The sequence below is a fragment of the Sapajus apella genome, unplaced genomic scaffold (assembly GCF_009761245.1).
Source record: "Sapajus apella isolate SASKATOON/1434 unplaced genomic scaffold, GSC_monkey_1.0 scaffold67, whole genome shotgun sequence".
NCBI lineage: Eukaryota > Metazoa > Chordata > Mammalia > Primates > Cebidae > Sapajus > Sapajus apella.
In genome coordinates, this window is record NW_022437007.1 from 3,546,182 (window position 1) to 3,573,056 (window position 26,875).

At 32.0% G+C, this 26,875-nt stretch overlaps 1 protein-coding gene across 4 annotated transcripts in view; it reads left to right on the plus strand.

The window, feature by feature from the left end:
• Positions 1-26,875, plus strand: part of FSTL5 (follistatin like 5) — an 807,250-nt gene that overhangs the window by 716,841 nt on the left and 63,534 nt on the right. For all 4 annotated transcript variants that reach the window (XM_032248526.1, XM_032248528.1, XM_032248527.1 and 1 more), the window contains 2 exons: positions 20,114-20,221; positions 24,397-24,521. In XM_032248526.1, the coding sequence (XP_032104417.1) occupies positions 20,114-20,221; positions 24,397-24,521 (233 nt within the window). The remainder of the gene's footprint in view (positions 1-20,113; positions 20,222-24,396; positions 24,522-26,875) is intronic.

Sequence of the window (26,875 nt, forward strand, 5' to 3'; positions counted from 1 at the left end):
GCAAACTCTTCTCTCATTCTGTTCCTTAAGCCTAATGAATTCAGGAGATTATTTAATTTTTTTGTTTTCAAAAATTAGATCCATGAACACATCATAATATTGACAGCCTAGCTCCACATAAATCTATCTTTCAGCTGCTTATTCTATCTAGAGCAAGCAAGACACAGCCAGAGCAGGCAGAGGCCAATTAATACATTCCTGCTTATCATTGCAGAACCAGAACTGAGGCCTGCTGATTTTTTTTTTATTAACAAAGACCAAGACAATCGTAGGCTTCACTAGATCACAGTAACCTAGCAGAATTTGCTAGATAGGAGTAAAATAAGTAATATGTAAATAGGTCAGAGATAGAGAAAGCGATCTCTAATAAATGTTGTCATGGTCATTCTTTCACAATTCTCTGAATTCATACTTCAAGTTTGAGCCACTAACTGTTGTAGCCCATGCCCTTTACCGGAAATCAGTTGCACAACAACGAAGGTGAAGGGCAAGGTTGATGTCTAGTCAGTATGGGTTTAGAGTCTAGTCCTTAATTATTTTCATCTTTTGCTTCTCAGCTCAGAGGAAATTAAGTTAAATAGCTTTATGCGATATGTATAATCTGTTAAAGGGGAATATTAAATATATACATCTTATGAAGTTATTTTATGGATTAGATGAATGATGCATGTAAAGCATTTATAGTAGAACTTGGCATATGGAAGTGCTATATTCCTATTTCCTATCAAAATTTCTAGGGAAACTGGACCCAAAACATTCCTCACATTTACAGAGAATGTTTTGAGTCAATATTGGTTTGAAATTTACCCTCTAATTTTGATTTCTGTTTAGAACTACAAAAAGTGTTAAGAAGTTCAAAGTAGGACTACCCATTCTAAAAGCCAGTAACTACTTCACATGAATCCATCTGTCCATCCATCCATCCATCCATCCATCCAGCTGTCCATCCATCTGTCTGTCCATCTGTCCATCAGTCCCTTTATCCCTTGATCCATCCATCCATTTATTTGCCCATCTAGCATTTCATCCATGTATTCTGTATTTATTTAATGATTGCTTGTTATGTGTTTCTTATTTCACAAATACAAAACTGAAAAATATTTCTGCTAAGAAGTTCTGGCACTTTCAAGTTTACAAATTGATAGTAAAAAACTGACATAATGGCTCAATTTTCTAATATGAGAGTGAGCACAACAATCATGAGTAAAAGGATGAATAGCTATTGTAATAGAATACCCTAAGGCCCTCAGGGTAACACATTTATTATGAATATACAGTCTAATGATCTGAAATTTATTGTGAGAAAAAAATTTGTATATATTATTCCTTTTGTTTCTGATTTTTGAGACTGTTGGATTTTAACTAGGTTGACTTTTTATTTCAGCCACAACATAGGCCAACACAAATTACAAGCATTCGGTTTGGGATTATCAAAACTCCTTGTTGGTGGATTAAAATTATAAATATATTTCAGAAATAATCAGGCTGGTTCTTAAACTGAGTTTTCAACTAGAGAACTACATTCACTGAATATAAATTATCTACTTGACGTTCAAAAGTGGAAAAAGCTAACATTACTTATTATTCATATAATTCCACTGTCAAATAAGGGTGATACATTTAAAATTAACAGAAAATATTAATAATAAAATGTTCAAATGCTATGATAATAATTGCATAAACTGTATTATTTTTTAAAATGCCTATCATTACTATGAAATACTAGGGGAATTTAAAAGACTTCACAAAATACTAAAGCAGATAATAATAATATTGTGATACAATCATGATTGTGCAGATTTTTCAGCTTAGTATCTAACACATTTTTGTAAGTTGATAAATTGGGGCCAGTCCAAATCGGTTCTCCTTACGACCATGTTATTATAATAATTATTATTTGCATTAATCCTTCTAGATATTACCTATTTGGAGGAAATCATTATGTAGATTTTTATTACCACATGTAACCATTGGCTGGTTTTGAACATTATATAAACAGATATATATGATATTCCCTATCTGAACCTGGCTTTGTTTTACATTATGATTGCAAAATCATTTTGTTTGTAGCTGTTGCTAGTGTAATTATTTTGTTGGTGTGGAGAAACATATTACAAATGATTCTTACAGTTTGTGGATTCTATATTTGCAGTTACCTTCCTATTTTCTTAAATTTACTCATAACCATGTCATTTCATGGTCATTTGTGGGCATACCAAGTGTGGCAAAAATTTTTAGTACTAAATATACACATTCATAGCTGAATCTGAAGAAGTAGATATTCTGACTTCTTGTTTTAACTTTCATACTCTAAATGAATATCCTTTTCATGCTCAGTTTAGCACCTTTTAAAAAGAATTGGTGCTTTTGACAATTTTGCTGTTTAAAATAGCCTCCACATACAGTGTTGAAGTGCTGTCTAGAGTTCCAAATGCACGAAGGTTGTGATGCACCTAATGGTAAGCTTTGTTCAGGCATGAATAGTAATGTTGGCCATGAGTTCCATCTTCCTCAATCAATGATGTATATTAAATAAGTTGTCTTTAGCCAGATACATACATATAACAAGGTTATGAAGTGATTGACTGATTGATTAGAATAATGTGAACAGAAACTCAAGATAACATAACTCTTCATTTCCTTTAGGAAATCAGTATTCAGTAATTTGGTGTTAGTGATGACTTATAGAGAAACTGTTATAAATAATTACAATTTACTACATGTGAGTACTAGATTTATATTTATCCATTCTACTGCTAACAGACATTTAAGGTGTATTTAAATTTGTACTATGGTGAATAGTATGACTTGCTACAATTTTGTGCACTTTATTTTTGTGTGTAAAAATATACAATTCTTTGGGTATATACGTATATATGAGTTAAAATGTGAGACCAAATATTACATGTGAGTTTATGTGAGTGTATGCATGTTAAGCTACCCAAGGTGCATACTTTTCCAAGTGATTATATTATATTTCATTTCCAAAAATAGCATAGGTGACTAGCAGTAGTGAATTTCTATACATTCCTGCTAAATTTTTAACCAATATCATATTTAATCTACTGATAAAATTAGGGAGATGTGAAATGTTTGCACAATTGAGACTTTTTCTATAGTTCTACATTGATGATCATTTTGTTTGTTATAATTTTGTTTTCAACTTTTATAACAGTATTTCTTGAATAGATTATTAAAATTGAAAAAAGCCAAAATATATCTTCTAAAAATTAAAATTAATGATTAAAATTAAAATTGCTGTGTATACATTAAACAATAGTTTAAATAAAAGAGGAGATTGATTAAATAAGTTAAGAGATGGACCTGAGTTACAAATAATGTAGTAATTCAAATAATGCAGTGTATTGTCGAAAAGAGAAGGATAATATAAATAAGAAATTAAGATATAAAGTCAGGACTAACATAATGTGTAATAATATTTCCTAAAATACATAATAGAAAAGTAAAAAGTTAATATTTAGGTCCAAATAAGTAATAATTGCATAAAGTGTAATAAACTGTAATAATGTATATAACATAAAAAAATACAGAACCACTTATGTCAATTCTCAGATTCAGGAAGACAATGAAACTCAAATGAAAAAAATGTATATATACTTTAAAAAGGAAGTAATTTATCTGCCTCTTTAATATCTTTCTTTTGCTTTCTGGTTGTATTACTTCAAAAGGGAAGATCTTATAAAGGCAGATAAATTACTAAGATGGTAGCAAATTCTCAGTAGAAATAATGAACACCAAAATAAAGTGAAATATTACAAAAAGACTAAGTGGAAATTTAAAAAATAATTATAAAACTATGGCATGATTTGTTTATTGTGTCAGACACACAAAAACATAGGCTTTATTACCAATGTGAATGGAAACAACATGAAACAAATTGTTTACTTCAAGAATCAAAAAAATTAGCTGTAAATTTAATCTGATAGTGAGCAAGGAAATTGGTAAATGTATGATCAATTAAAATATTAACTGTTGACAACAACAAAATCAGGAGCAGCTTGCACACAGAATGCAGGAGCTAGGGTGAGCAAAAAGAGCCTGTCCTTTATTTTTGGGTATCTGTTCTTTGATTGTTGATTGACACTTCTGATTACAGAGCGATAGACAGAGGTGGGTGAACATTGTTGTTACACCTTGTGCATTGTTGCAAGCTCCTCTTCCTTTGGCAAAAGTGACTTCCAGGAAATTTACAGGGCTAATGTTCTTTTATAATCTTCTTTCATTTTTCTCTAGTTCTTCTTTTTAGAACCAGGCATTAAATACGAGTTTATTAAAAAACAACTGCATACAGGAGAATAAATAGAATGTGATGAATTGGTAAACTGAGCCTAGAGAAAGGCTCAGAAAAATACCTAAGAAGCCTTTAAGATTACATTAGGTTGAACTTTGGCATGGAGATAGCCTACAATAATAAATAAAAGCAAAAATTGCAATTAAAAAATCGCAAACTCAAGGAACAGGAAGAATCTTATCTCTAGAGTTATCACAATCATTAGATTTGAATGCCTAGTCTTAAAAAAAAGAAAGTCATAACGCATAGAAAGAAACAGGAAAGTATGGTCATTTAAAAAAACAGAAATGAATCAACAGAATGTATTCCTGAGAAAGACAGGAGGCAGACTTTAAAGACATTAAAACAACTATCTTAAAGATGCTCAAAGCACTAAAGATATAAAGGAAGCTGAGGAAAAAATGTACAAACAAAATGAAAATATGAGTAAAGAATTTTAAAAACTTAAAAAATTTGAAAGTTAAAAAGTACAATAATTGAAATGAAAAATTTACTAGAGGTATTCCAAAGCAGACTTCAGCAGACAGAAAAATCAACAAACTTGAAGATAGGACAATGAAATCATTGAGCCTGAGGACCAGAAAGAAAAACAATTGAAGAGGAGTGAACCAAGTCTAAGGGACTTATGAGGCTTAGTCAAGAGTACTAACATATACACTGTGGCAGTCCCAGAATGATAAGAAAGAAGACATGGCCAAGAGAATATGTGGGGAAATAATGGCTAAAAACTTTCCAAATTGATGAAAAACTTGAATATAAACATTCATGAAGATCGATAAAGTCCGAGTAAGATAAACAATAGTGACCAACATCAAGACACATTAGCATTACACTTCCAAAAGCCAGAGTCAAAGAAAGAATCATGAAAGCAGTAAGAGGGAAGGAACTCAATATTATATTGTGTATTCTCAATAAAATTTTTAACAGATTTATTACTAGAAGCTATGGAGGTCAGAAGGCAGTGGATCAATATATTCAAAGTACTACAAGCCAAAAAAAAAAAAAAGTCAATCAAGAATCTTATATTCTACAAAAATTATCCTTCAAAATTGAGGTAGAAATTAAGACATTGCCAGATACACAATAACTGAGTTTGTTTGCTATAATTAGACTTGTCCTGTAAGAAATGTTCAAAGTAGTCCTGCAAAGTAAATTAAACAAACAAATGAACAAACAAAAACACTAGACAGGCCAGGCGCGTTGGCTCATGCCTGTAATCCAAGCACTTTGAGAGACCGAGGCAGGTGGATCATGAGGTCAGGAGATAGAGACCATCCTGCCCAACACAGTAAAACCCTGCCTCTACTAAAAATACAAAAATTAGCTTTGCATGGTGTCATGCACCGGTAGCCCCAGCTACTTAGGAAGCTGAGGCAGGAGAATCATTTGAACACAAGAGACGGAGGTTGAGGTTGCAGTGTGCTGAGACTGTGCCACTGCACTCCAGCCTGGGTGACAAAGTAAGACTTTGTATCAAAAAAAAAAAAGAAAAAACAAAACAAAAATCACTGGTCAGTAGCTTGAAGTCATATGAAAAATAAAGGTCTTTATAAATGCAAATACATGGAAAATCATGGAAGCTAATTTGATTATAATAAAATTTTATAACTTCACTTTTTGTCTCTTACCTGATAGGAGATTAATGCATAAATATTATTAGTCTAAAACTATCATTATTGTAATTTTGATTTGCAAAATCCCTTTTGCTTTCCACATCGTTTAAGAAAATTATGAGTTTATAAGAATTATTTATTTATGTAATTTGGTGCATCATGTACAAAAATGTAATTTTGTAACATAAACAACTGAAAGGGATCAGGATGGAGCTGTTAAAGGAGCAGAGTTTTGTATGTTATTGAAGTTTAGCCTCTATAGACCTGCTATAACTTGTGATATTAAACTTAATCCCCACACTAACCACAAAGACAATAGCTGCAGAATATAGACAAAAGAAAATGAGAAGTTTAAACATTTCATTACAAAAAATTAACTAAACATGAATGAAAACAATAATGCAGGAAATGAGAGGTGGAATCAATGAGACATATAGAAGACAAATAGCAAGATAATAAATGTTAAGTGCCTCCTTGTCACTAATTAATTTAAATATAAATTGCTTAAATTATTTAATCGAAAGACAGAGATTGACAGAATGGATTAAAAAAACATGATCAAACTATATGCTGTCTACGAGAGGCTTTAGGCATAATCACACTAGAAGTTTAAAAGTTAAGGGATTAAAAAAGGTAGTACAAGGGCCTGGTATGTTGGCTCACACCTCTAATACCAGCACTTTGGGAGGTCAGAACAGGGGCACTGCATGACCCCAGGAGTTCAAGACCAACCTGGACAACATATACAAATGTGCGTGTGTGTGTGTATACACACACATTTGGTGGGTGTGGTGACACACACCTGTAATCCCACATTCTTGGGAAACTGAGTGAGGTGGGAGTATCACTTGAACCTGGAAGTCAAAGCTGCAGTGAGCTTTGATTGTACCACTGCACTCCAGCCAGGGTGACAGAGTTAGACTCTGCCTCAAAAAAAAAAAAAATACTAGAGACAAAAAGGGAGATAATTTATTAATAAAAAATTAAATACAGAAAGCAGATTTAAAAATCATAAACATGTGTATACTTAATACCAAATTATCAAAAGGTACGAAGCAGAAGCTGGCAGAATTAGAAAGAGAAATAGAGAGTTCTATAATGATAATTGAAAGCAGCAATACCCCACTGTCAATAATTGATAGAAATACCAGACACAAGATAATAAAGGGAGTAGAGGACTTATCACAATAAACCAACAGATCTAACAGATATATACAGAATACTCTAACCAATGACAACAGCATATACTATATATTTTTCTCTCAAGTACTCATGGAGTGTTTTCCAGGATAGACCATATGTTAGGCCGGAAATTAAGTCTCAACAGATTTTAAAAGTTAGATATAATAAAAATTATCTTATTTAAGCATAATGGTGTAAAATTAGAGTTCCATAATAAAAGTAAAATTGGAAACTTTTTTTTAAATTTTGGAAATTAAAACAACCTTAAACAACCAATCAAAAAAAAGGTTATGAGGAAAATTAGAAAACACTTAGAGGCAAATGAATATAAAAGCACAACAGACCAACACTTATGGAACACTGCAAGACAGTGTTGAAGGAAGCGGGGCGAGTGGAGTTTAGAATGATAAATACTTACATTTAAAAAAATAAAGACATATCCTCAAATCAACAACCTATCTTTACAACTTAAAAAACTGAAAGGAAAAGAACTAAAGTCAGAGCTAGCAGAAGGAAAGTACTGATAAAAATTAGAAAAGAGATAAAATAGAGAATAGGGGAAACCATTGAAACCAAAACTTAATTCTTTAAAAAGACCAAGAAAATTGACAAAAATGTTAGCTAGATGGGATTAAAAAAAAAAGAGAGAGACTTTAATTAATAAAATCAGAAATGAAAGTGGGGATATTACTATTATACCAATGCTATAGAAATGCAAACTATTATAAGAAAGTATCATGAAAAATTGTATGTTGTCAAATTGGATAACCTAGATAAAATGTACTAACTTAGGGACACACAAAATGCAGTGAGACTAAATTATAATAAAATAGAAAAAATAAATATACTTTCAGTTACTAAGAAAATTGAATCAGTAATCAAAAATATCCCAACAAAAGCCCTAAACCTGATGAGAACTAACACCAATATTTCTCAAACCTTACTAAAATAATTGAAGAGTAGTAAATTCTGCCTAACCATTTCTATGAAGCAAGCATTGCCATGATACAAAGACCAGATAAAAACACTGCAAGAAAACACACCTACAGCCCAAGATGCCTTATGAATATTGATGTACAAACACTCAACTAAATATTAGCAAACCAAGTTCAGCAGCACATAACTGCATCATATCCATACCCATGACTAAGTAGGATTTATTCCTGGAATGCAAGGATTATTCAACATACAAAGATAGAACGTTGTAATAAACCACCTTAACAAAATGAAAGAGAATAATTACATGACCATCTCAATTGATGAAAAAAAGCATGTGATAAAATTTAACACTCTTTAATGATAAAAATATGCAAAAAAACTAGGAATGGGAAGAAACTACTACAACATATAAAACCCAGGTGGGAAAAACCCAATGATAAAAGACTTAGCTTCTCCTCTAAGATCAGGAAAAAGACAAGGATGCCCACTTTTACCACTTGTACTTAACATTGTTCTGGGCTTCTAGCCAGAACAACTAGGATAGAAAGTTAAAAACCTTCCAAATTAAGAAGAAAGAAGATAATGATTTGCAAATGGCACAATCTTACATATAGAAAATCCTAAAAATTAAACAAAAATATTATTAGAACTAATGAGTGAATTTAATAAAGTGTCAGAAAAGAAAGGAACATGGATGAATCTGTTGCATTTCTATACACTAACAATAAACAAATTGCAAAGAGAATTATGGAAACGGTTTAACTTATAGTAACATAATAAAGATTAAATGCACAGGGATTAAGAGAGAAGGTGAAAAATATACAAGGAAAATTATAAAATATTATTGAAATAAGTTAAAGGAGATATATAAATGGGAAAACATCCCATGTTCTTGAATTGAAAGACTAGGTATTGTTAAGATGTCAGTACTACCCAAAGCAATCTACAGATTCAGTCAAATTCTTATCAAAGTCCCTAAGGCATTTTTCTTTTCAGAAATAGGGAAGCTCATGCTAAAATTCAATGGAATCTTAAGGGACCCTAAATAGCAAATGTAGTCTTGAAAAAGAAGAACAAAGCTGGAGGACTCTCATTTTTTTATGTCAAAATTTATTGCAATGTCTCCAGTAAGTAAAACTGTGTAGTACTAGCATAAAGACAGACATACATAACAATGGAATAGAATGTAAAGTCCATAAATAAACACATATAGTCAAATTCTCTTTGATAAGGGTTCCAAGGCCATTCAGTGGAGCAATGGCAGTCCTTCTATAAGTGATGCTGGGGTACTGGATATCCACGTGCAAAAGAAATTGAAATCTTACATAACACCATAAATAACAACTAACGTAAAATTGATAAAAGAACTAAATTTCAGATGTAAAACTAAAACTGTTTGAAGATAGAGCAAAAGCTTCATAATATTGGATTTGGCAAGGATGTCTTAGATGTGACAACAAACGTACAAGCAACCAAAGAAAAACTACATAAATTGAACTTCATAAAATTGTTTAAAAAGCTCCTCATTCAAAGATAATATTAACAGAGTGAAAAGTAAAAGGGCAACCCACGGAACAGAAGAAGATATATGCAGATAATATATCTTATAAGAGATTACTATCCCATATATGTAGAGAACTACTAAAACTCAACCAAAAAAATAAGTAAAACTGAATTCAGAAGTGGGAAAAGAACGTCAATAGACATTTTTTCCAAACATATTATACATGTGCATATAAAAATATGTTCAATATGTGTATAAATATGCATATAAAAAGATGTTCAATATCAGTAATCATTAGGGGAATGTAAGCCAAAACTACAATGGGATGTCATCTCATATCTATTAGGATGGCTACTATCAAACAAAAAATAACTTTTGGTGGGTGGAGACATTGAAATCCTTGTGCATTATTGGTGGGAATATAAAATGTAGGAGCTACTTTGAAAAGGACTTTGGTGGTTATTTATAAAATTAAAAATAGAATTATCACGTGGAAATAGTTCAAGTGTCAGTTGACAGATGAATAGATAAAATATGCTTTAGAAATAGAATGGAATATTATGCAGCCTTAAAAGGGAAAGAAATTCTGAAATATGCTACAACCTGGATGTAATCTGAGGACATTATGCTAAGTGAAATAAGGCAGTTATAATAAGACAAAAACTGTTTGATTCCATTTAGATGAGGTAATTAGAGTAGTCAGAATAATATAGACTGAAAGTAGAATAGTAATTTCCGGGTGAGGAAGAGGCAGAATTGAAGAACTATTGTTTAATGACTATAGAGTTTCAATTTTACAAGAAAAAGAATTATGGAGATTCATGGTAGTGATGGTTGCACAGAATTATGAATATATTTCAATACACTTAAAAATTGTTAAGATGGTAAACTTCATGTTAAATATATCTACCAAAATATAAAAAAATGATAAAAGACTAATGAAGTAGGTGAATCTGCAAATTTTGGAAAATAACAAGGACAAAAATCACAATTAATACTATCAAAATTGAATGAAAGAAGAAATATACACACAGTCTTACAGAGAATAAAATCAACTAAGAAAATATTAAGTTAAAATCTTGCTAGTAAAATTTAAAAAGACTATGAGCGGCCAAATTAAAGAGAAAATATAAGTTAATGACATGAAACCCAAGAAGAAATCAAGAAAAAATGATTTTATGACTGACCAAATGAACTGGTTTAAGAATACTGAAACAAACAACGATTCTCTTGTTAATGTAAAAATGTGTATCTTCATTAACTAAGCAGTTGATTCCCTGTTTTTTCTCTCTACATGCTCTTGGAATAAGAGGACATTCCCAACTATCCTGAGGAATAGGCTTGCTGACAGCAAACTAAAAAGCCAGTGTAGACCTGCTGCTATAATTCAAGATTTTCTAATAGTCACTGTATATTCTCATATATTCTACTATCAAAGACAAATCCTTACCTTGTCTTGATACATTCTGTCCAATGCCACCGTTTATCAGCCTTATTGCCGCATTTTCTATAGCTGCCCTCCATTAGAAGAACAGTCAGAAGCAAAAGCAACATATCAAATATGTTCCTATTGTCTAAAAAAAAGGAAAAAGTAGGCACTTAGTCCTCGAAGCAAAACACAGAGACAGTAGTGTGTAGTGGATGTTGCTCACTCAACTCTAGAGAGGTATGTGATATGGTTGATTATTACCTTTCTATAATTATAAAAAAGGTGTTTTCAATAATGAGAGCTATTAAATACCTTGCTAGAAAGAAGGAGAGTAAAATAAGAACTGCAATTATTTGGGCCATTCCAGACAAACTATTCTATAGAAATTTAGTGATCACCTGAGTGTATGGAATGGAACTTCCCATATAGGGTACATCTCTGTAGTATTCTTTCTGAGAGGGAAAGTACTTTTTGAGGCACGTTGTTGACTGTAAATATCAACCTCAAGTATTATGCATATATATGCCACTAAAATACATACATTTCTCTTTAAAAAATTTAAGTTGTGCTATTTTTGAATTTACCTAAGCTCTCTTTTTTGAAACTATGTATAATTTTAGCCTGTGAACTTCTTTAGATAATGAGTTCCATAACTCTACTACCTGCTGGGTGAAATAACTCATCCTTTTATTTGTCTTAATATTACCTTAGGAGTATGTGAATTTTAGTCTTCAAAGTACATGCTTAAAGTTGAGTTATGAATATGCTAATGACTCTATTTTTATGCTTGAAAATAATTCATCTTTTAGAATTTGAAATTTTCTTGACGATTTTTCTAATTTAAAACAACATGTAAAATGGTCGATTTCACAGACAAAAATATTGACTTCTGTTTATAGATAAATAATCCTAGTAACTGAAGTGTGTAAAGATATCACACACTTACATTTATAGTGAACTGCAAAGTACAAAGTTAGTTTTGTAAAAACAAAGCATCAATTCTCAATTTGACCACTTTTGTCAACTGAACCCAGATTCAAAGTTAGGTTTTTTCATGCCCAAATGATGTTTTAATTCCTTACTGTATGATGTGCTTTTATTTACTTATTTTTTTTCTAATCTGAGTATATTATACAGAGGCAATGAATAATACTAATTATTATCAAAATTTAGTTAATTATCTCCCAAACATTATTAAAAAAATGCTATACATTATACATAGTATGGATATAGAAATGAGACAGTGAAGTCCAAAAATCAAAATGCCTTCTTGAACACAATAATAATAAAGAAAATAATGTTAAACTTATTGAAATTTAAACTTTGAAGTTTTCTTTTTCAATCCGATTAAACTGAGTACCTGGTATTTCATGCTATGCTCATCTATGAAACGATATTTTCTGATTTTTGCATGTATTTGACTGTGTGGACTGGTATTAAATGTGTATGTGGGGACTAAACATTCTTAAAAATGTGAACTATATATTAAATATTATTATTAAAATGACAAGCATTTTTATGACAATATAAGATTTTACAAACTTTATAATAAATTATTAGCATTAGGAGATCATTGGTATATTTGTTTTCAGCAAATAAATGAATATCATTTTTATCTACAGCTAAAAAAGTAAAGGTCACCTTTTTTTAATGGAATCTATAAACTTGGTGTTGCTTTAAATGTCAGATTGTTTCAATTATTGCTTTTCTCACCATTAAAGTTTTTGTAAGAATGTCATACAGATATTGTTTTGTAGTATTAGCTAGTAAACAACTGACCTCATTTTGTCATCTATGGAGAAAGATCAAGTTTTGCTTGCATGCAGAAGGGGCTTATTGTAACACCTCAGGAGTATTCTTAAGTATCATCAGCAGTCTCCTCCAGCCATTAGAGCATTATCTTGAGAACTGCATCATTATTTTAAATTAGGTTCACTTAATTAGCCAGCTGGTACTTTCCTTGTCAGACTGATAAACAAGCTGTGCTTCACTGTTCCTTCATGTCAAGAACAAACCACAAGTTCTGTGTGTCTTTGCTGCTATTGTCAGTATTTCATATTTAGACATTGATTCAACTGGTCCTTGACTACGAGATCATCTGTTTTAAATTTGTTGTATATGCACCCCCTCAAGAAAATTGATAAATTTTTTTAATACTATGCATGTTGGGATTGTGAGGGAGTTAAGTTTAGATAGCAAAAAAAGAAATAAAAAAGTCTCATATTGTAAATAATTGTGTATCCTTCAACAATGTTCTCAAAATGGTAAAGAAAAAATGTTTTTATCCATATGTATATAAAGCTACGACAAATAAAAGCATTTTAATTATTACACTGTATATTTTATGTTAACATATTTTACAAAGCAATAAGTTAAAAAATTTATTCATCATGACAATATTACACTGAAAACAGTACTTGTATAAGAAACTAAGAAATGTAGATTCTAGAACTCCAATATATAAACCGCTACTATCCATTTAGTATAATTTTAAAAATTATTTGAAACTTTTTTGAAAATGTTTAATAATTCAATAAAACTGTAGAAGGGGAATTGTTTATTAGTAGCCTCCATATCCCCAGGCTAAGCAAAGGCTACTGTGTCAACAACATTTATTTTTGTTATTATTATGTAGGAGAGAAATTCCCAATTTATAATTGGAAGTTATCACTTAAATAAAATCTTACAGTATCATTCAATATATGCAAACTTTTCCCCTTTGTTCTATTATGATGGGGATTTGAATGGCCAGGTATAAGTAAGTCTCATTTCCATAGGCTTCTCAAGAGTGTGAAAACAATTTTTCCAGCAAAATAAATATGGGTAGTCAAGTGTAAATTATACTGGTGTTTGTGGTGGCACGTGGCTGTAGCTACTTGGGGGGCTGAGGTGGGAGGATTGCTTATGCCCAGAAGTTGGAGGCCAGCCTGGGCAACTAGGAAGACCCATCTTTATTTTTTTTAATGTAAATTACAGTAAGCAATAAATAAGCATTATATAGGTTAATTTTTGAAATAAAATATAAGCACATAACCAATGCTTTTTCCTAATTGTATATTCCTGAATATTGCATTTACTTCATGTCATTTTTCCTAAATTAAATGGATGGTGACTGCATAAACAAAAAGTGTGCACTTCAATGGTCTCCAAAGTGGAGCATGTGAAACCCAAAGAACTTACATGTGATGAGTTATGGGAAGATAATCCATGAGATCTGTTTACATTTTTTAAATCTTAAAAAAATCATATTTTATTTAATAAAAAGTTAATATATGGATCAATATTGAAGACCTAAAGTTATCTGTATGTTGGATGGTCAGGTAACTTACAGTGAACCTTAGTGTCTTGAGAGGAAAGTGGGAATTTTACAATATGAAGGGATCCACGTTGGTAATCCTAGTCTTCTGTTTACTTTTACCTATCCGTATAAAGGGGTAACAATAGCGCATACTTCAACAAAAAGATTGTTATGAAAATTAAATTTTTACAGTTGGTGTCTCATACAAATAAGGTGACTGTAAAATACCTCATTAAAAGATCCAGGTTGTATAAGCCTGGTGCAGGAGAACAATTATTTTTGTTAAATAAAATAATAACGTCAATTTCAACATCAGAGGAGAAAATAGTTTAAAGAAAATATTAATAAAATAATCTTAATAATAACTAGTCGCCATGCTACACAATTTTGCAACTTTTTACAATTAAGCAGACTTAGAGGTTTATTAATTATAAATTGAGAATACTATTTCACAAAGTATTATTCTAAGTGCATGGTTTATATCATTGACCTAAACAAACACAAAAACATTAACTCTGGGAGCACAGAATCTATTAGATGGAGGCATACAAAAAGAAATAAATATACTAAAGTATAAATTATGTAATATACAAGACGGTAAGTGCTTTGGAAAACGTAAAACCACCGAACAAGGACAGAAGGGCTTGGGAAAGTTGAGAAGGGTATGTGTTGGGGAAGAAAGGTTTGATTATTAAATAGGGTGATACAACTGGCCATGCCGAGAAAGTGAATTATGAGCAGAGATGTTGAGGAAGCAGTCACTGGGATTCTAGGCAAGAACTTTTCAGGGAAAGACCCTCCGAAAGGCAGAAGCATGGCTGACATATTGAATGAACAGCGAAGGAGGCCAGGAGATTCTGTGTCAGAGATATCAAGGAGGGTGTAGTAGGTGACAAGGCTGAAGACTGCGGAGGTGTCAGCTCAGGTAAAACCAGGTAGTCATTATAAGGACTTTTGGCTTTCACTTTAAAAGAAATTAGAAGATTCCATAAATTTCAGGAGTATCCTAGCAGGTATTTTGTAAAATCCAGCACACATTTTATCCCTTTCAGAAACTGATGACTTTGAGCTGATGACTGTCATGACTTGTCTGATGCTTAAAGAATGAAAAAAGGCCATGCTTGGTGCCTAACGCCTGTAATTCCAGCACTTTGGGAGGCCAAGGCAGATGTATCACGAGGTCAGGAGGTGGAGACCATCCTGGCTAACATGGTGAAACACCATCTCTACCAAAAAACACAAAAAAATTAGCCAAGCGTGGTGGCGCATGCCTGTATTCCCAGCCACTCGAGAGGCTAAGGCAGGAGAATCACTTGAACCAGGGAGGTGGAGATTGCAGTGAGCCGAGATCACACCACTGCACTCCAGCCTGCATGACAGAGCGAGATTCCATCTCAAAAGAAAAAAGAAAAAGAAAAAAATCACGGAGAAAAATCTGTGAGAAAAACTAAGGGGTATAAGGTTAAAAGACACCATAGACACCACAGGATAATGATAATGACGACTGTGTTTTGGGGGATAGCAGAGACATTGCAAAGGCATCATCATTTAGAAGACAGATTCGGTTGCCTTTCCTGAGGATGTGAAGTGTGGGAGGAAGACTGTGGTCAAAGATGACAGAATCTTTCAATCCTTTGTGTAACATGTGGAGAACCATTTCAAATTTTTTGTGACAAAGAAGTTCAGAAGTTGTCTTCTGGCAAAAACAAATTTTGTAAGTGTCAAAAAATATTGCCTTTCTGTTCTAGAAACAGCAATTGGTCTAAATGTACTGATTCTTTAAAGTCAATTTCAATAGCATACTAGCAGATATTTTTTAAAATTCAACACATAATTTATTCCCTTGCCAAAGCTGATGGTATTAATAGTAACACACTTGCTTTTTTGACTAAAACTTGGGTCATGGAACTATTTTCCTGAAGATGCTCATTCGGGAATATTTTTATCCTTAATATATGATTCTATTGACATAGAAAATCACATAAATGTTTCTTGTGTAAAATGTGTTATATCAAACTTGAATATAGATAAATTTTCTTAAAAATTATGATTTTTCCAAATAATGTTACATACATTTCTTTATTTTGTTCTTCATATCTTTTTCAGTTCTGGTGAACTTTTATAACCAGACAGCAAAATAACTGAATTTAGTACGAAACTTTTGAAATGCTGAAACAAAATGTTCACAGTTTTTGAAGATCATTGAGCATTTTTCAAAGTCTGAAGTTATTTTGAAAATTGATTGATATTTTTCTCCTCCAAATACATGTATCCTAATTTATGTGAAGGCAATTCATCATGAACTGCCTTCTGACACTTCCTGTAAAATATTACCATAATTTAACTTTTAAAAATATTCTTTCTTTCCACTCATAAAAATATTTATTCTTTAAGGCTCAATCAAAGCCTTACCTCTTCTCCTTATATTTTATGCTGCATTTTACTTTTTCCTCTGAGCTTTCATAGAGCTACGTCCTTATTTTTATTTTGTGACACACATCAAGTTGTTTTAAGTGCTGTTTTCACCCTCTATAAATTCTTCAAGGACAGAAATGGATTGATTTTCTCTTGTAGGTCTCAGTTCTTTCACTTATTAAAGAAAGAAATTGCACTATCTAACCTTAAAACATTATGAGGCTATAGTCACTAAAATATCTAGCTCAATTAGTGTTTCTAATGGTATAGTAGTAGTATGAGTGGTATTTCCATGGTGCTTAATATTGACCAGGCACACCCCAAGCACTTTACTGTCTCACCTAATACTCACAATAACCCTTTCAAGTAGATATTATTACAGTCTCCATTTTATTGTAGAGGAAACTGAGGCACAGAAAAATTTAGTAACTTCCCAAGGTACTATTATTATTGTTGCAGTCATTATTATTTTAAGTGAAAGAGTTAAAGTTAGAAATTGGCTTAAGATTACATGCTCAGAAACATGAACTATACTGACTTTCAGTGATTCTCCGCTAGGATTTTATTGCTTCTAGAGATGACAGCACGTATTTGAACCCCTTGGGTTTCTTTTTAATCTCCAATACAGAAAAAAGACTCAAAAGATTTTTTTTTATATACTTGAAACTTGCTTTATTATTGGGGGGGGGGGGGTGGCGGTGCGCAGAGACCAGAATGTTCTGCTGTGAGATTCAGCCACGTTTTTTTTTTTTTTAATATACATGCGGCATAAATAAGAGAGCAACATATCCACACATTCCCAGAATAAACAACCAACTAAGAGGGAGTGTCTTTCACATGCAGCGAGGTTCTCACACTGGAAAGTAACACAAGCTATCAGATCTCAGCTGTCCTGATTATTGGCTGATGACCACAAAGACTAATCCTCACTTTCCTTATCCTATTAAATGTGGGTGTTAGCATAACCTATGGTTTGTAGTATTTTTCTATAAGATAATACTTATGAAAGGTCTGGTGAAAAGAAAAGCAACTTGTGAGAGCTGGCACGCTGGAAATTTCCATTCAAATTGTTCCCAGATCCTTATAGTTACTTACAGACCTTTGATATATTCTTACAATTAAATAACAATGAGATCATTTTTATTGTTGCTTTTGTCATTTGTGTTAAGCAATTTTATCTTAACATTTTAAAGATCTAAAGATTATTCCACTTAAAGCTGTATGCAAAATAGGCTATTAGATTCACACATAGATCAAGTTTAACATATAAAAATAAAATATGAAAAATCAAAATATTCTTATGGCTTTGTCATTAGTGTAATGATTAATTATGGGGTTTTAGGGCTATATATGCTTTGAAATTATTGATTAGTACATGAAAAAAATTAAATGAAACATCTGGCTTTCAAACACAATTAACAAAATTCGGATTAACTATTCCTTAAGCAATAAAACTATTTAATTACCTAAATAAAATCAAGCCTGGGAATAGCTGTTCTATGTTTGTGTAGCAACTCAAGGTTATAAAGTATTCAGTTTCCTTTCATTTTTCTACTCTGTACTCTCAGAGTATTAGGCTTTCCTCTTTACCTAATAGCTTCATGGCCACAAAATGACCTTGGAAACTAGGGGTTTAATATCCCCACAGGACTGCATTCATAGTGGGAAATAAGAGAACGTGTGGTCGAAGGAAGTCTTCTCCTCTTATCTCTGTTCATAGAATGCAGTATCGTTGTCAGAAATCACGCACCCTTTTATTTTATTTTATTTTATTTTATTTTATTTTTTTTTTTGGGGACAGAGTTTCGCTCTTGTTACCCAGGCTGGAGTGCAATGGCGCGATCTCGGCTCACCGCAACCTCCGCCTCCCTGGTTCAGGCAATTCTCCTGCCTCAGCCTCCTGAGTAGCTGGGATTACAGGCACGTCCCACCATGCCCAGCTAATTTTTTGTATTTTTAGTAGAGACGGGGTTTCACCATGTTGACCAGGCTGGTCTCGATCTCTTGACCTCGTGATCCACCCGCCTCGGCCTCCCAAAGTGCTGGGATTACAGGCTTGAGCCACCGCGCCCGGCTCACGCACCCTTTTAATCCTTACATACAGAAAATAGAATATGCAATGTGACCACTCCTAGCCTCTGAAGCGGCCAGAAAACTCAATATCAATCAAAATGATATAAAATGAGTCAATACCTTGGATCCATGGTGCTTGCCAAGTGGGCTACCTTTCCTGAGGACATTGCTGCCCATCTGATTTCAAAACAGTATACTGGTTCTCTTAGCCAGGAAAAAAGGGGTGAAGACTCTAATATAAAAATGTTTAAGTGGATTTCCTCCAAAATCCAATAATTGCCTCAGTAATCCAAGAATATTGAGAATTTTAAATAGGCAAAATGAAGGGCATTATTTTAGAAAAGAGATGCCTTAGTAAGACTTAATTGCTAACATTTAATTTGAAATATAAATTTCCATGTTTCCAACCACAACTATAGTTTACCTGTTACTAATGCACTGAGAAGAACATTGAATTATGGATAAGTACATAGAAAATTCTCTAAGGCTATTTAATAGAGACTTGGGAAGAAATGCTTTCACTGTTGGATAAAGTTTGTTTTATTTGATACAATTTGTTTTATGTTATATAATCAGAAAATATATAAGTACCTACTCCTGGAAATTAATTTTAAATGTTGTTAGCTTGTAATATGAATAGAATAAAATGAAGGTGAATGAAGTAGCTTCCTGGCATCAATTTGTTTTCTGAGAATTTTGTTTTAAGTGAATGCTAAATATTAGCAGAAAAACACATTTTCATAGCAAGCATAGTGCAAAAAAAAAAAAAAACCAACAAAAAACAAAAAGAAGCGGCATTCATTTTTCTTCTGTGGTTTTGAGTTTCTCATTAAGGAAACATAATTAGCTAATCATTCCTTAAAGTTACAGCCATATATCAGATTGTTGGCATTTTAACGTTACAGACAGTAAAATCCCATAACCAGAATTGGGATAAAATAAGTCTAATTGTGTAAACATAGTTCCCACCTGAATTCAACATTTAACTAAAATGAATGTATTAATCTTTCTATCTTCAATTTCTAAATAGCTTATCCTAACCTCACAATGTACATAGGTAATGCATGAACTTAAAGCTATGTACAGTTGTGCAAATGATAAACAAAATGTTTATCATGTACATGATAATTGTGATCATGATAATCATATATGATAAAATATGATAATTTAGAAAGGCCATATTAAAGTATGACATTTCCAAATTGATCAAATAAGAGCTTAGGAAACTATATATTTGGCAAAATAAATTTTTAATCTGACATCTAAATTAGAATCTTCAGAATTTCTGGCCTAGCTTTTAACTAATAGTTTAGTCTAAAACATTTCTTTCCATTCTTATTTATTGAAGGCGGTGAGCACAGACCCTGTCCCAGTTAAATTACACTATGACAAATCGCATGATCAGGTCTGGGTGCTAAGCTGGGGTAACTTGGAGAAGACGTCACCAACACTACAGGTAAGTGCATCTCAGTATACTTGAGAAAACAATGATCTTTAAAACTTTCAACATTTTGTTGGATATTTGTGACCATTTAACAATTATAATTTTCCATCTGAGGATGATAGCTTTTATCATAACTAGATGGGCAAAGAAAAGGACAAAATAGTTGACTCTCAAGTACTTTTAGATTGCGAAAAATCATAGCTTATATGTATTAAAGGTTATATTTATATGCCAAAAGAATAACCTATAGTGACAAAGCTGATGCCATTAGAGGCGGGGAAAAGTCATAATTTACCATTAAACAATTTTGGTAAGGCCTGTGTGATAGAGACAAAGAGAATTCAACAGCAAAGTCCTGAAAACAATGTCCATTTTTCTCTAATCTGATAATATTGTATTATCTGATAACAGGCTTATTTCTAAAGGAAGAGTAGTGGTGTTAATCTTATGGATTTTGCCTCTGCCTTGAAGTTGTTTATGTGAGAACTTCATAGATACAGAAAAAAATCTGCATTTTGATCATGACCCTTTCAAACAGTCTTTAGACTTTTATAATTACAAGTTTAAGCAGAAACAGAAAGGGAATGGGAAGGAGTGTTTGGCCCTGGAAATTTTTATACTATAATATTTTTCAAGATGCTTTGCAATTTTGCTACTGCCTTGAATATCCCTCTTTTAACAAAACCCCAAATTATTAACTTTTGGGCATTTTAAAATAAATTCTGTTAAATGGATTGGTTATATTTTTAATCAATTGTCACTACCAAGATTTTAACGTTTCTGTGTTATTTTCGATATTGCAATATTTAACTTACAAGTGAAATTTTTATTTAAATAGAATATTTTCATATAGCTAGTATAATGATGGATCATTTTATATTCACTAGAAATATGTGTCATATGAAACATTGAAACTATATTATAGTATTTTAGTTATTTATTTTGCAATTGAATCTGCTCTTAAAGCGTGAGGTCATAAAATTGAAGGATGACACACAATTCTGTGAGTTGGCTATCTGGGCAGCTCTGCTGACATGACCTGGGAGCACTTGTGGATGCCAGTTACCTGATAACTTGGCTAGAGGTGGAAGGTTCAGAATGGCCTCATCCTCATGTCTATCACATGGTGTTAGTGCTCAGCTGGGTGCCTTGTGTCCCTTGCATGTGACACTCATCCTGCATCTTCACAGCATAATGGTTTCAGGTTACAAACATGGAAGCTACAAGACCAGGTAAGGTATGGGCTTCCAAATTCACATAAAGCCATTTGTGCCACATACTATTGATCAAAGCAAGTCATGTTGCCTGCCCAGATTCAAGAGGATGGAGTGACAGAGCCAATCTATTGATGGAAAAAGCACAATCTTCATAGTGGGCAACTTTTAGAATGATCTATCATAATGTGGTAATAGGTGTTTGTAATTTGAGATTTTGTATTTAAGTATACTCTTGAAAAGATAAATAAAACAGGTCAATATATATGATTTTTTAGAAAATCATCTTATAAATTATTTTAATACACTGTTAACTTTAAGATTAGCATAGCTTAAAAGTTTACATTTTTTATGTCTTTTATAAAAAATAAAGCTGCATATATTTTTAATATACAATTTTCTTCAGAATTGATCCCTTCCTCTCCCTTTGAACCATGCTACTTGGATAGATTAACAACCTTCCCAATGTTACAATTTTGCCACAAAATAATTCAGACAAATTCATTTGATATTGTACAGAGAAAAAAGCTTTATAGAGGTATTCTTCCCACACATTATCCAGTCATCTAAAAAATGCGTTCTTAGTTTTTTCTGGATGCTCAATAAAAATATTTTGTGCTAATAGAATATAGTAAATTTTAAAAATATTTGCTGGGTGGGAGTGGAAGGTAAGTGTCACAACTGAAAATATAAAATGGAGTGTAGGAATTAAGAAGTATTCTTTACAAAGGTATATACAAGAAGATTTATTTACATAAAGTTTATGTGTGTGCGTGTTATATGAATATAGATATGAGATTGATTAAATAGGTGATTGATGGATAGATAGGTAGATAGATAGATAGATAGATAGGCAAACAATATGATAGGAAACGTGAGGTCTCTGGATCAGAGAATAGACCATGTCTCACTCATGAGGCATATTAGTGTTTATGCCCCAGCCCAAATAGACTTTGTGTCACATGGAGAAACTAATGCTACCCTGTGTGTCCAGCAAAGTTGCATTAAAGGAGAGGGACCCTAGAATTATAAGTGTCTGCAGTTTTTAAGCTGCTAACATATCAGTCTTTCCTCTGTTTGGAGCGATAATCGTCATTAGTCTAGAATGTATGAAAATTTTCCCCTGGAAGAGGAGGAGTAGGTCAATTCCCTTGAACATCAGCAAATGTTTCAAAAGAGATAATTCTCTAAATTTCTCATGAGCAAGATACCATCACTAGTCTCCAAGGCATTTTTGCTATGTCATCAGCCTTAAACCAAGTTTGCCAATGCTCTTTGCTGTGAAAGACCTCACACTGCAGAAATGTCAAAATATTCATAGATAATTGACTCCCAAAAGATTATCAGGAAACATTCACAAAGGAAACGGAAGTTAAGATATCTTTCCTTTGGAGAAACTGAATTCACAAAATCAAAAATATGGGCAAAACCTCATTTTGGCTCTAGTGTTTCCCATGCCATTATGATAAAAGATTAAGCTGGAAAAGAAATCAATGCTAGTTTGCAAAGGCTAGGAAGTTAATTTTTTTTGTTTTGCCCTAATGCAGCATATCTTCTAATGATACCCACTGATCCTTGAAGCATGATCTCAAAAATCAGAAAATTCTACTTACCTTTTTTCTTTGTGCTTTAACTTTTATTATAATTTAATCCATACATCTTTGTCAAATATGAAAGCCAAATATGTATTTTCTGAGGTATTTATAATTGGTAAAGACTAAGTGTCAGAATTTTAGATATATGACAATATTTTCCAATTATTGGAAGTGTCCTTAGATGGATTCTCAAATATTTATCATAATTTGTTTTATTTTTAAAAGTTATATGTGTCTTATAAACCTTTTGAAATACTGCTTTAAAAATCATAATGATTCTGTGATGCACAAATTTCATAATTGTTGTATAATTAATGTCCTATCAAATGCACAGTAATTAGAGAGGAAGATATTCCCAGGAAATAATTTGAAATAAAGGCCTTCCATTTTGCTGCTGTTCAGGAATTCGGCACCAGCCAGGTGGAATTCTGGTGGAAGTCAATGAAAGTATATTCATTTAAATGAAGAAAAATGACCCTTTAAGAAAAACAAACTCTAAAAATAAAAATAATTAAATAAAATCTTGTCATAGAAACCAAAGGAAAAGTTTCAGTCTTGAGGGACAACCACTAATTAACACTTAGTCAATAATTTAGGAAATTACTTTGGTGATCATACGTAGAAAGTATTTAAAAGGGGATAAATCAAAGCAGGAAAAAAGCCCTTTAAAAGGCTACCAGAACAATGTTTGTGCAGTGGGAACCATGAAAGGTTACCGGTGCAAACAGATCTGAAGAACGAACTAATAGGATTTGTTAACTAATGGAATAGGAGAAATCAACTAGCTTAAATGTAGTGACCTTTTCTTTAAAAAACCATAAAAGTTTAAAAACCAATTTATTATAAAAGATGAAATATCTTTTATTAAAACACTTAAAACAGTTATTTTTCAATGATAGGAGGAAAAGCTTTAAAATATGGTTTTATGTTTTCTACGATTTTAAACATTTTGAATGTTTCACATAATTTATTTTGAAGTTCCCAGAACTATGTTGCTAGTTATGTTATACTGGAGAAATTGTGCCCTGATATTTCACATTATCTTTATGTTTGCATTTATCTTTCTCATTATAAGGAGATTAGGAGTTTTATAATGCAGAAGTTGCTTATATATCTATTTATATTATATTTTAAGCTGAAATTGTTCAAGACATATATTTTTCCATTTTTTTCTTTATAGAAACAAACGTTTCTATATTTAAAACAAGCAACAAAATCTCAGAATTGGAATTTGGATAATAATACATTAATTTTGAGAATGGCATAAAGCCTATGCGAAAAAATGCCGGAATCATTTATTTTATCTCTAAATAACATTAAAGCTTATACTATTCAGTGACTGCATTGTTGAGGGCTAACCAAGGTGTGTCCTGTGTAGGTAATTACCCTGGCCAGTGGGAATGTACCTCACCACACCATCCACACCCAACCAGTGGGAAAGCAATTTGACAGAGTGGATGATTTTTTCATTCCCACCACAACACTCATTATCACCCATATGAGGTAAGTGCTAAGTTGAGTGATCAACTTTTTAAAGATTTATCTCCAATTTTAATAGAAAGCCATGTGGAATCGTAAATAAATTTAGTTATAAAACACACATGCACAATTGCACTTGCTTTAGCTTTGTCATACCAGCTTACTGAACCTTTGTTTATCAACATTAATAATGAATTTCCCATAAAGTGTTTCTCTTTATGCCTAATAGAGATGTGAATTTGTAAAAATACAGTTTCATTTTTTGAAATCACTTTAACAATGTTTTTTCAAATTGTCATTAAGATTTTTCTTACTGGGCTCTTGCAAAATGCTGGCATTTTCCCCCAAAATAAATAATTTAAAGGATAAAATCACTTCTCAAATGGAGAGAATATTAGTCGGAACTTGATATCATAAAGCAGCCACAGTCAGAAATAAATTCAATATAAATATTTTGTTCACTGTCATATTATTTCTTGGTCATTTTGAAATTGATATAAAACTGTATTAGGAAATACAAGAAGTTGAAATGAAATGTTTGAGCTCTGCACTTTGAGAAATAGCGTGTTTTATCTCTTGATGTGTTTACAAGAGGTCAAAAAGTAATGGTAACTTCTAGTGCTATAACTCCAAAGCTTTATAAAAGAAGTTTAAATGCTAAAATGAGGAGAAGATTGGCATTTTGTGGTATTTAGTATTACGTATCTTTAGCATTTATTGAGATAATTTAAAAATATTTGCTTAGCAATGTTAAAAATGAATCTAAACCAAAGACTGTCCTTTCTGTCAAGTGAATTCTGATATGTGGGAACTGCTTTAGCTATGTTATATGTGTCATTATCAGATTATGTGGGTATTTTTTTCCTTATATTAAATTAAATATTATGTCATCTAAAAATTGCAGTTGTGAGAATTAAGACAGCAAAATTCAACTTTGCAAAAATCAAATGGAGGATTAATAAATCAGAATTGTAACTCATAGTCAAAAATAGAATAAATTATTCATGGCACAGACAAGTATATTTTCAAAGTTTGATTTGTTTGTCAATCAATTACCCATTATTTTCAGAATGCCTATTAGGTGCTCAGCAATAAAGCGTTTAAATAACATTATGTGCAGCCTGGGTAGGGTGGTTCACCCCTATAATTCCAGCATTTTGGTAGGCTAAGGCGGGGGCATAGCTTGAGTATAGGAGTTTGAACTCAGCTGGGCAACATGGGGAAACCTTGTTTCTACTAACTGGGCATGGTGTGGCGCACGCCTGTAGTCCCAGCTACTCACAAGGCTGAGGCAGGAGGATCTCTTGATCCTGAGAGGTGGAGGTTATAGTGAGCTTAGATCACATCTTGCGCTGCAGCCTTAGTGACAGAGCAAGATTGTGCCAAAAAAGAAAAAAAAACAATTATACATTTTTATGGAAAATAAATTATTGAAACTACAGCATATCTGACGAAAATAACAGTTTTTAGGTTCTGATTATAATAGCTCAGGGACTTAAAAAATCAGAGTTGAACTAAATTGGTACCACTTGAAATGATATCTAAAGAATATATGAAGGTTTTATACATATTTGATAAGGATAAAATTTCATTTAATTGGCATTGGGTGTTGTGACTAATAAATATTCCTTTGTTATTTTCAGGTTATTGACAATTAATCAATAATTAAATGTGTAACCTTTGTTTTTGTTTATTCCACTTGCCTACTTCCTATTATTGTATTTAATATGCTATTCAACTTTATTTTTAAAAAATCTACGATTAATACAATTTCTTTGAGAAAATTCTAGTGTCTAGGATACTACTAGATATAATTGTTTATAGCTCAGAGTGTTTTCACTCTATAATATGTAAAGTGATCATTATGTTAAAATACTTACTGGAGGCAAGAGTATAGACTGATTGCATGCAGTAAGTGCTGTGTGTAATTCTGTATTTTTAGATATAATTTATATGTTGTCAGAGCATAGCATCTCTTCGGGTTCTAAATGATTACCTCAGAGCTGGAATTGAAGCTAATATTAATTCAGAAAACATCTAAATATTGTGAACAACTATAAGGCACAAATTCCTATTAGTTAGTTCTACATAATATGAAAAAGGCTGAAAAGTATAACAGAGGATATTTTTAAACATCTTTATATTCCTTTGAAGAATGTGCAGTGAAATGCATGGGTATTTTGTCAGTACTTTATTTATATGTATTTAATTTAGTAAAAGTAATTTAGTAAGAATAAAAATCAAATTATAGCAATTCTACCTGCATATAGAATCCCATTTTAATGAACATGAATGATCATCAAATTTCTTAGTGCATTTCAGAGTAATTGCTCATTTTACTACAGTGAATGTGAGGAGTAAAAATTAACATGCGTTTC